Here is an 11,636-nt window from a genome sequence, read left to right as displayed (position 1 = left end):
TCAATCTCACCTGTTCACTCAAGTGGTGCATGCCCATCTTCTAACAAAACAAAGAGGATGCAGTTTCTCTGTCAGCCATCACCCAATGCTCATGCATGTTTTGTATGTAGGTGTTGGTTATGTAGATATATGAATGAATACTGCTCCTTTTCAGTTTTGTCCTCCTACATGGCAGGACCTGGCAGGGGCTGGGAGGAGCGGCCTCCTGTCTGATTAATAGGATAGGCATGGGAAATATGGAACCCTTAACAGTTAGAGTTAAAGTTATTTTCTGGAGCAGACTGGTAGGTGCGGTAGGGAAGCTGATTAATGTCTGCCTTTTTATGCCTGTTATGTGTAAACACCCATCACCCACCTAAAGTACATCGCAGCACATGAGGCTTAAAACATCTCATATAATGAAAGGAGTTATCATCCATCACAATCAATCAGGGGGACAATTTTCCACAATTTGTACAATTTGGGCCTAAATTCCATCTTGGATGAAAAGCATAAAGTTGATGCAAAGTCTTAGTCTGTAAAGATGTTCATTACATGTGAGCAAATTTTCAACATACACTACAAATTATCTACTATACTACAGTAATTACTATAATGCGATGTAGTAAACTATAGTTTACTTCACCTTACTACACTACCCATTTGCTATACTATAGTAATGACAACTGAATAATGTAGTATGCATCAAATTACTATGCTACACATATAGCTTATGTATAGCCTACCATCTACTGGTCAGATAGTGCAATGATTGTTGTAGAAAAGGCTGGCTCAGTTACTAGGCCAGCAATTGTCCTATGATGACACACACACACGCACACATCTCATTCATCTCAAATATATTGCTTTATAGCTAGGGCTAAGTTGGGCTCTTCTGCAAGGATACTGTTTGAGGATTTTGTCAGTTGTAAACCATGGTCCCCATAAACACTTCAAACTAATGATAAAGGTAAGTTAAGAGGCTGTGTGCATATGAGCGCGCGCGCATATGCGTGCGTGTGTTTTCTTCAAGTTTGAGTCTATAAGGGCACATGTAAAAGTAGAGGTGTTTCACCAGTCCGAATAACGAACACTTTAAATCTTTACCACACTAACTATAAAATGACGCTTCATACATGCACTATATGGATCATTATTCCCATAAAATCGATTTGTCGATTAGAAAATATTTAACAGCTTCGTTACTTTTTAAAAACTACGCTGGTCTTGTGTTTTACGCTTTTGAAATGACCCGACTCATTACAGACGCTCCCTCAGCCAAACGAACCGTCCCATCATACCTCGCGTGTTCAACGGCTCTTCACCGTATGCTCGTTCATTGAAATACTCTACTGGGCCTGTTTGGGTCGATTTGGTGACATATTTTGGAGAAACCCGAGCCGGACTCGCACACTGAACACGAATTATCTGTTGCACACTTCCCCGGTCTTCTCTTTCTCAGACTGCGGCGGTCGGGTGTGCTTTCTGCGGCTTGCTGGCGGGGTCGGAACTGAGTGGCTGGTTGGGGAGGCAGGGAAGTACGGAGCTGGTCCCAAGTGATGGAGCTTGAGTCGGCCAGTAGAAGCGAACTGGGAGCCATGGGGGACGCGCTACAACCACAGACCCCGAGCAGACACGAGAAGAGTCTGGGATTGCTCACAACCAAATTCGTCACTTTACTACAGGAGGCGAAGGACGGGGTGTTGGATCTCAAAGCTGTAAGCATGCAAGCCAGTCTTTGTTGTTAGCTAGCACATGTCAGTTTGAGCTTGCCCGTTGGCGTTGAATGCAATTTAGCTAGCCAGCTTGTTAGCCTAGCCTAGCTATGTGTCAGGCTAATTTGAATGGGTAATACCCCTTTCTTACGGTTTAGCAGTTTCTTAGTCATTGCAAGTGAAATATATAGACTTTAAAACCTTCACTTGAATGCTGTGTCATAACTAGGAAGGTTTACCCAAGACAAGCAAAGCACACCCTGAACTTTGAGAAAGTTTTTTCAGACTCTGCCCCCTGCAGATTCAAAGTTAAAAAGTGGGTCAGCTTTTGTCGTCCTCTTCTGGGCTAACGCTACTGCGTCTTCACACATGAACAAGTTTCTCTGCTGGCTGATAATGCCCTTGTCACTTCGCGACGTGCATCCACCCAACAACTCTTTCCAAAGTTTAACTGAAAAGGCGTAATCTAACGATGATCGTTTTTCAATTGTAAGTGCATTTAACATAAGGCGTGTCCAAACCAAAACAGGCTGTCTTCTCCTTGATGAGCTAATCTGTGTACAGTTAAACGTTCACACTCCAGCAAGGCTATGAGTGAGTGCCCAAAAAGTTACCTGAAGAACTCAAATCAGTGTTTACTTATAGTAAGCTCAGCACGGATCTATGCTCTTTTTGCAGTAACTCATTGATCTTGAACACTTTTCAGCCAGTGCTATCAATGTTTGTCAGTTCTGCAGTATTTATTCTTCCTATCATAACACCCATACCACTGAAGCTATTGGTGTTAACCTGGGACCCAGGCTTGTTTAAACATGCTGTTACTCTTGTCTTATGGGAACCTACAAAGAAACATTTTCAGAAACATGGGCACCCATTTTGGTTTCTGAAACATACACTTCACCAAAACAGTGAAATTGAATTGACCAGCCAACCAGATGACAGCTTGAGCAGCAGAACACTGTGTTCAACTGAGCTGCGCAGTTTGTGTTTCATCGTGACCTCAGTGACTTGACTGACAGATTGGCTTCTTGGCTGTTGACACACTTGCTACTGCTAGTAATGGCATTGTGCTTTGTTCTAGACGGGCAGTAAAATGTCAGACTCTCATATGCTCATTTTTTTCTTTCTCTTTCACTCTCGTGTTTACTCGTTACACGAATACACGCTGCATTTTTTTTTTGTAATAACACTTAATTATTATGAGTATCGCATGAATCACTCTGTCCTTAGTCAATCAAACATAATGCAACAGACAGCAGAAGATACACATTGTGTCCTGTTCTCCTCGTTCCAAGGATTGGGGTGATGTCTGGCAGTGTTAGTCGTCTTTATCAGGAGTTAGGCTAGTTTAAGTTTTTGGTCTGGCCTGCTCTGGGTGTGACTAGTCACTCATCTACCAGACCCTTACCGGAACTTTAAACATCCTGAAACTGAATTTGTTTTGTAATACAACAAACTGTAATAAAAACGTCACTGGATCACTGGCTGGAATTGTTGATCTAGCTAGATGTTGACTCTGCCGGATGAGGTAACATAACTTGTGATACTGAGCGCTGTATCATGAAGAATTGGGAACGAGCATTGAAGTTTCTAGTGATTTCAGATACCCTGGCCTCTGCCACCTGTAGCTCACACCAAAAGACTGAAAGTATAACCTTTACATCTTGGGTTGAATGAGTGAATAATGAAATTGTGGCATGTACGCTGTCATAACAGAAGCATTTAAAAAAAATCTCACAGAGTCTACCAACCCTCCTTCAGCAGGACCTTGCTTCAGGGTACAGTGCACCCACAGGGCCTGGTGACAAAGCCTGCACTTATCAGCACCAGCCACATGGTTATCATTAGTTTATTCAACACTGGGATGTTACTCTAGGAAGGAAGAGCACTCTGAGCTGGTCTGAGTGATACAATTTCGTTGGGTGGTGAAACTTGCAGGCTTTTGGTTGCAGTCTCTCTGTGTCCTTTCATTATGCTTATGGATGGACCGCTAAAATCTCTTGTTTATTTAATTTTTCTTTCTTTTTGTCCTGTCATTCAGGCGGCAGATACCCTGGCAGTGCGACAGAAGCGGCGTATCTACGACATCACTAATGTGCTGGAGGGAATCGGACTGATTGAGAAGAAGTCCAAGAACAGTATCCAATGGAAGTGAGTTCACATAACGTGCTGTTTTTGTATTCCCCAATGGTGACAATAGCCCACAGTGTAAAGGCACCAAATTTTCTATCGGAGACTAATTATATAGATTGAGGTCTTCCCCAGTGTGCCTCTGTGAATATAGCAACTGTTAATTTTTAAAATAGAAAAGACAGGAAATATTGGGAGGGAGAGTAGAATGACATGTTTCAAAGATCCCGGGCCGGATTCGAACCCAGGACGTTGTGTTTAGATGGTACGCGCCTTAAACCACTGAGCCACCACGATGCCCGAGCAACTATTAATTTTACTGGTAATTTACACTCACCGAGCACTTTATTAGGAACACTTTACTAATACTGGGTAGGTATCAGCTTTCAGCTCAGTGTCAATCAGCTACCAAAGTGACATCCGCCTCAAGGTTCGACTATGAGATGCTTTTCTGCTCACCACAGTTGTAAAGAGGTTATCTGAGTTACTGTAGCCTTTCTGTCAGCTCCAACCAGTCTGGCCATTCTCCTCTGACCTCTCTCATCAACAAGGTGTTTCCGTCCGCAGAACTACCGCTCACTGGATGTTTTTTGTTTTTCGCACCATTCAGTGTAACCCCTAGAGACTGTTGTGCGTGAAATCCCAGGAGATCAGCAGTTTCAGAAATACTCAAAGCAGCCCGTCTGGCACCAACAGCCATGCCACGGTCAAAGTCACTGAGATCACATTTTTTCCCCATTCTGATGCTTGATGTGAACATTAACTAAAGCTGCTGACCTGCATCTGCATGATCTTACGCATTGCACTGCTGCCACATGATTGTCTGAATGGATAATTGCATGAATAAGCAGGTGTACAGGTGTTCCTAATAAAGTGCTCGGTGAGTGTATTTCTCAGTTTGTGCAGGATGGTCTACTTGCAGTTAAACTTGGATTTTGTCTTGCCTTGACATTGGCTTCATGACAGTAAACTAAAAGTAAACTTTGTTACTAATGGTCAGAGAGAAGTTTACTTCTCTCTGACCAATCAGTAGTCTGCAGTGTTTTCACGTCACCTTTTTGTATCGCCTCAGCTCGCTTGGAACCTCGACAGAGGTGCTACCAAAAAAAGTACCAGGTACCAGGTAATATGGTACCTGGTACCTGGTACTTGCCCAATGGAAAACCAAAAAAGGCGAGGCGAGTCGAGTTGAGCCGGTACCATGCGGTGGAAAAGCGAGTGTAGGCAGATAATGAGTAGGCTATACTTACTAAAACCTTACCAAATGTGCCCACCAAGCACTTGCTCCATCACTCCACAGTCCACACCCACATACATCACCATACATCAATTTTCTGTCCACTTTGCCATGTTGTATGTCCATAGTATAACTATGCCCACAGGAGAAATGGCTGACAAGCTTATTCACTTGATGACAGTGCTCCTACTTGTTAATGTGACATGTTATCTTCATGCATGCTTGTTTGTTTGTGTGTCAACATGTGCGACGTACACGCACCTGTTTCCATGGGTGTATATCTGAGTTGTAACATTAGAGAAATGGCTGATGAGCAGGCCAACGTTGAAGGCATATGAAGTAAACTCAGAATCTTGCTTTGCATGACACACACTCATCTGAATTTTAGAACTGGTTTCAGATCGTTTGTGCTGTATTCCTCATTTCCCTGTACATATTTGACAGTCAGCAAGTAGTTGTAAGTATAATCATTTCATTACTAGATTAAAGCACAATGGGCCGAACTATAGAAAACAGCCTATCTGCAGCAGGTGGGTTAGATTGGAAGGCAGATAATGATCAGCTGTTGTGCTACCTCATTTGCATTTGTCATAGTCAAAAGCACTGATTGCATGAATAATGATAATATGTGGATAAGTGTTGATGGCAATAATAAGCTGAAATAAATGTTTTTGGAAAATTGCGGCTGACATTGTCGGTGTCCTGATAAATCTGTTCGGTCCAAGCTCCAATAGACAGATGGATAGACCGAAACGTCAGTAGCCAAGCAGTGAGAGAAGCAGTGTAACTGTATCAATGTCAAGCAGGACGTTACATTCAAGTTTCCTAACTGTGTGTGGGTGTCTGTGTGAAACTGTGTGCCTCTGTCTGTATATGACCGTGTGTTTGTCTTTGTATCTCAGGGGTGTAGGTCCAGGCTGTAACACCAGGGAAATCGCTGATAAACTGATTGATCTGAAGGCTGAGCTGGATGACTTGACTGTCAGGGAGAAGGAGCTGGACCAGCAGAGAGTCTGGGTCCAACAGAGCATCAAGAACGTCACAGACGACTCCAACAACAGCCCATATCCTTCACTGCACTCTGTGTGTGTGTATATACACCATTGCCAGATATTCTCCCTTGTGTCTTGGACCCTCCCCTCACAAAACAGGTGCGCTAGCGCTTTTTAGGTGCTCAGGGAGGGTATGCACTAGTGGAGTACCATAAAGCAACAGTAAATACACAAATGCTCTCACATCCAATCTGAGTGCCATCTAGCATCTCATTGGGGCTAATCTTGTACATGCATCCTCACAGACACACTGATGCACCCACTCACTCGATCAGCACAAACACACAGAGCCCAGCTCTTGTTGTCTTCCTAATTAGCATATTAGTTGGCATTCAATGAAACACCATGGCTTTAGTTGCCCAACCAACCCACAGATTAAACGGCTTTCCCTTTATAGCTCCGTAGCCTTCCAGTTGCGAGGAATGCCATTGTGTAAAGGTGCTCTGATGTTTCTTATTTTCACTGGGAATCATGCTGGTTATTGCATATTGGCACTTAACACAGTAATACTATGGCATATGTAAAACATGAAGACCTCTGTGGAGCTTTCAAAGGTAAGCTTTTCATATAGTCCTTAGTTCTCTCCATTTTTTCTTTTCCTTTTTCTGTCATGTCTTTCTCACACACAAATACACAGTCTCCATCACTCACTCGTCCCCCCTCTCTCCCACTTCCTCAGGTGACACTCTGCTAGCAATCCGTGCTCCCACTGGCACACAACTAGAGGTGCCCATACCAGAATCTGTAAGTTGTGTGTGGAGTTTGTGCATATAGTATGTGCCTTTGGTCCAGCTCCTGTAACTATGTCTCATGTCTGGGTGTTTGTGTGTGTCCATGTACACGTCTGTGTCCAGGTCCTCAACGGACAGAGGAAATACCAGATCCGTCTGAAGAGTTCTTCTGGTCCCATTGAGGTTCTGCTGGTCAATAAGGACCCGTCTAGTCAGTCTCCTGTTGTTCTGCCGGTCCCTCCTCCGGAAGACATCCTCCAGAACCTCCCAGCACCAACACCTACCTCCCAGCCACCCACCGCTGCCTCCCAGGTCCCCAGAGATACAAGCTTTCTCTATGCAATTAGTACTATTGATGTATTTATCTATTGGTTAATTTTAAGAGACTGGGTGGTCCACTCCCAAGTAAGAACGCTGAGAAGCAGGGGCGCCCCGGTGGCTCACCGAGTAGAGTGCGTACCATAAGGCTCAGTTCTTCCTGAAGTGACCCGGGTTTGAATCCAGCCCACGGTCATTTGCTGCATGTCCTCCCCTCTCTCCCATACCTTCCTGTCTCTCTCTAACTATCTCCCTGTCAAAAAAGCATGAAAATGCCAAAAATAAATCTTAAAAAACAGAACACTGAGAAGGATAGAGGGTTCTGGTGGACATTGATCCCAGTTCGGCAGGAGTACTGGAGTGGATCCAGAGGCTGGGGTCTTAACTATAAGCACTTCAATTCCATTTTTTCAATTTGCAAGACAGTTGTGTTTGAAATAGTTTTGACAAAGTATGCCAAACCGCCATAGAAAAATGGCGTAAATATTTAAAACATCGTCAGATTTTTGTATTTTGTTAGCCTCAGTACAAATACAATTTTCCTTGTCACGCAATGTAATTTCTAACAAAACATTCTCCCTTTTCCTTTCCTTCCCCTTTCCACCCCTCAGGCCCCCAGAGCAGCTCCAGTCGCTTCCATAAAACCTGGTCCTGCCACAATAGCAGCAGGCAACCAGACAGCCTCAACGACAGGTAGGGAGGCCCGATGAGCTGAAATGTTGTCTTTTTGTAAAAATAAAATACACACCTTCCAGTCCATGAACATTTTCCTCTATCCTGCACAACCCCCATATTTCCCTTTCTATTGTTGTTGCTTCTTACACTAAACAATTTGTAATACATTGAAAAATGTCATGACCCCCCCTCACCCAATAATATGATGCTAGCATTATCCTATAGAGTATTTCATGTTGATCCATACTTCTTTTATTCCAGAAGTGACGAGCAACACCTCACTCAGCCCAACAACAGATACACCTGCTACAACGCCATTGGTTACTCAGCAACTCCAGTCGTCTGCCTCGTTGGATGGATCCGCCTCCTCTTCTGTCTCTGCAGTATTTGAACCAATTAAGTCGGATCCCTCTGAATGTGAGTGTTGTACTATGTGTGTAGTGCTGAGCTCTTTTGATCCCTTTTTACTGTGAAATACAGCTTGTGGAAATACTTGAAAGAAAATTATTATGTGAACCCGCATGTATAAGTTGTGACTGTACAGCTGAAATGTTTGCTATGGTTTTCCTCTAGTGCTGGACTTTCCCAAAGAGCTCTCTGAAATGTTTGACCCAACAAAAGGTAAATGGTCCTAAAATATTTCACAAATCAAATGTGATATTTCTACCACCTTCACATTGTCTTCAATGTCTTGCAGACTGAAGGTTTTCAAGGCTTCATTCCTCTCTTTTCTCTCTCTCTCTCTGGCAGAGATCATGAGTGGAGACCTGTTGGAGGACTTGATGTCATCAGAAGGTGAGTTTGTTTACAGACACAATAATGGAGAAGCAGATCAGGATTAAAAAAAATCAAAATTCATTGTGTGTGAAACAAAAAGAGGCTCTTGAATGTGCGTTTTAGCGACAGCATGCACTTGTACTCATGCTTTTGCTCCCCCCTCTTTGTTTCCCATCTGTTTCTCGGCCTCTCTTCCTCCTCCAGTGTTCTCGCCTCTCCTCCGCCTCTCCCCTCCGCCTGGAGACCACGACTACATATACAACCTGGATGAGACGGAAGGCCTGTGTGACCTCTTTGACGTCCCAATTCTCAACCTCTGACCCCTCAGACTGACCTCAGAGTGGGGAGCGGGGGAGACAGTCGCGCGAATATGCTCACCCACAGTCAGTTTTGCAAGTTTCCCACACCGGGGATGGAGGTGAGAAGGGGAGCGGGGAGACTGATACCTGATCAGCGTTCAAGGACACCTCCGCCCTGGCACCGCAAGCTCAGCTTAAGCTCCGTCAGCCGGTCGCGTGTTGTACAGCCTCGTGAAGAAACACAAGCGAGAACAAACCCATTTTACCTACTGCTTTTCCAAGGAAACAAAATTAAGACGAAAACAAATGAACGAGTAATTCTATTTTTGGATTCTTCTGTATGATAAAGAGCTATGTTTGTCTGTGTGTCTGCTTCCCTGTGTGCTTGTGAGTGAGCGTGTGTAGGCATACTGTGTGTGTCTGTGTGTTGTGTTTTGTATTGGTTTTGAACCCTCTCTATCTCCCTCTGCTATATCACTGAGTTAAATCAAAAGTCTCCAGGAAAAATAAACCCTTTTCATATCAGGTCAAGATCCACAGCAGACTAACGGAGCACTGCCTTTATCACGGCAGTTGCTGACGCATTGGGACATTTGTTGTCCGTTGTCGGCTTAAGCGTGTCCAAACACAGCTGGTTAAATATGCACTGTCCTCATGTACATAGAGAGTATATATTTTGTATTACCAGCATACAAGACAATTGTGTAATAATGAACTACACTTGTACTACAGCCGGAGCAATAGTTAGAAAATAAACAAAGGTACCAGACTCAGAGCAAAGGATGGAAGTGTTTTTCAATCATACTGTATGTATGAAGTGCTTGTTTTATAACCACCTGGGAATCTGTGTCCATCAAATCTCTCAGTGTTGGGAGTGCTGTCGTATGTCAGTAGGACACAGAGGGTCTTGGGAAACCCAGTCTTGATTCCCTTGACCAGCACATTTAAAGTTAACAAAAGGGTTAACAAACTTTGACGTGAAGAGCCAAGGACCAAAAAGTAACGGGGGCGGGGATTTTTAGATTTGTAAGAGTTAACAATAGACTTTTTAGGGTTGTCAACATCGTGCTTGTTAATATGTGTTGTAATGAACGTTCTAAAAATCAAACTAAAAGAAAATGCAAAGGGCCAAAGTTCCCCCTTCAGGCCCACTTTGGGGTGTTTATAAATGATGTGAGAGCCTGAACTGGTACTCGATAAGCACTTCTGCTCTGAGAGGCTTGATAGAAAGATGGCCCTGCTTTCACTTTCAGTTTGCCCTCTGGACTTTTGCCCTGTACATTTTTATTGCCGCAACCATTTTGCATCTAACTTACCATTTGTTTATCATAAGTCCATTGTTCTGACTTGACTTCAAAGGTATATTATGATTTTTTTTTTCTTCCTGCCTATTTTTTTCTCTCCTCACTTCAAAACAAATTCTGTGGCACTCATGCGATTCATCTTTCAGCTATAATGTATGTATATGAATAGCGTTTTATTCAATGAATTTGTATGCGCGTATGTAAAAGGAAGTGTATCTATTTCTCATGTATTTTTATTGATGCAGTGAATATAGTCGCCATGTCATGAAGTATGCTAGCAATTTGTAACGCTGCTCGCCTTTGTATATTTGGCATTGATCCCTATTCAATAGTTACTACTATTCCCAGTTTCCTTTCCTTTTATGGTATATGAAACACTGCCTACCTACTCATCATAAATTTAATTTCCCTACTCTTTATCATTCTCTCTCTGCAGGGGACAGATGAGTAGCAACTCAGGATGGGTTGCTACTAGTCAGACTGTCAAAGTACCTATGTTGACATTGTTCATCTTCCTATTGTGAATTTTTGCTTTGTTCTGGAAAAAAAAAATCACCTTTTGTGTTCTAATGTCCTGTTTCCCCAGTCTTCCCCTGGATGATGCGGTGTATGTATGTACTGTGTATATCCCACTCCATTGCTTGTATAGAATAGCATCTATTTTTTATACCTGCTAGATATATTATTATTGCTACTACTAATTTGGGGCTATACTTCAAAGTATGAGGAATTTATTCATAAATCCTTCTGCTTTATCAAAGCATTCTCTCTCATCATTGCACTTTACATCACTCCGGACCGATTGGTTGGTGCTCATCAACTCTCTGATTGGTAGCAATTCATGGTGTCTGGATGGTGATGTCAGTTGGCTTAATCCTTCAATACAGCAGCCAGGGAATTCAACATTGCTGGGTCGAATGCATCCTATCTGTGTACATGGGGTGTGCGTGTTTGTGTATGAGGCTCAGATCAAACCCACAGACTGGTTTTAACAGGCTCACTATTGCTAAGCTGTAGTTGCATCATCTGAAACAAAATAAACACTTTTGTATTCTTTGTTTATTGTCTGGTTTTCTCAATTTCCTACATGCATATGTTAGTAAAGCTGTGTCACATTATTAGTGTAGTATAGTGGTGTTTTCCTGTGGTATATTGCATTCATAATATGTTATTAGATATGTTCTATTTTGCAGAAGCTTAAGTGGAGTTCAAATTATGTTCCTGTCATATAAGCCAGTTCAATCATTGTTTTGTGAACATCGACAACGCTCTCCCAAAACCAGAAACCACACAACCAAGAGTAGTCTGTAATGTTATTAAGAGACAAAAACTTGAGTTGCTCTGCTGACAGTGAATTAGAGACTGAATTTATGGATGTGTATAATGTTGCTATTGCAGTCAGGCAGCTACTGAATTAGA

General features: G+C 42.8%; 1 protein-coding gene across 1 annotated transcript; it reads left to right on the top strand.

Annotated features, from left to right (window-relative positions):
* The first annotated feature begins 1,324 nt into the window (after nucleotides 1–1,324).
* Nucleotides 1,325–11,254, top strand: e2f4 (E2F transcription factor 4). Its single transcript, XM_071547301.1, has 11 exons — nucleotides 1,325–1,697; nucleotides 3,736–3,845; nucleotides 5,964–6,125; nucleotides 6,624–6,667; nucleotides 6,793–6,857; nucleotides 6,968–7,156; nucleotides 7,774–7,855; nucleotides 8,099–8,254; nucleotides 8,411–8,458; nucleotides 8,588–8,632; nucleotides 8,819–11,254. The coding sequence occupies exons 1-11, from the start codon at nucleotides 1,539–1,541 to the stop codon at nucleotides 8,932–8,934; spliced, it is 1,176 nt and encodes a 391-aa protein (XP_071403402.1). The 5' UTR covers nucleotides 1,325–1,538; the 3' UTR covers nucleotides 8,935–11,254.
* The last annotated feature ends 382 nt before the right edge of the window (nucleotides 11,255–11,636 follow it).

The sequence above is a fragment of the Centroberyx affinis genome, unplaced genomic scaffold (assembly GCF_046629955.1).
Source record: "Centroberyx affinis isolate AG114_WGS23_722 - 3 ecotype Tasmania unplaced genomic scaffold, CSIRO-AGI_Caff_v1 ptg000270l_1, whole genome shotgun sequence".
NCBI classification, from domain to species: domain Eukaryota; kingdom Metazoa; phylum Chordata; class Actinopteri; order Beryciformes; family Berycidae; genus Centroberyx; species Centroberyx affinis.
Note: the sequence above shows the minus strand (reverse complement) of the source record. Positions and strands in the feature narration are given on the sequence as shown.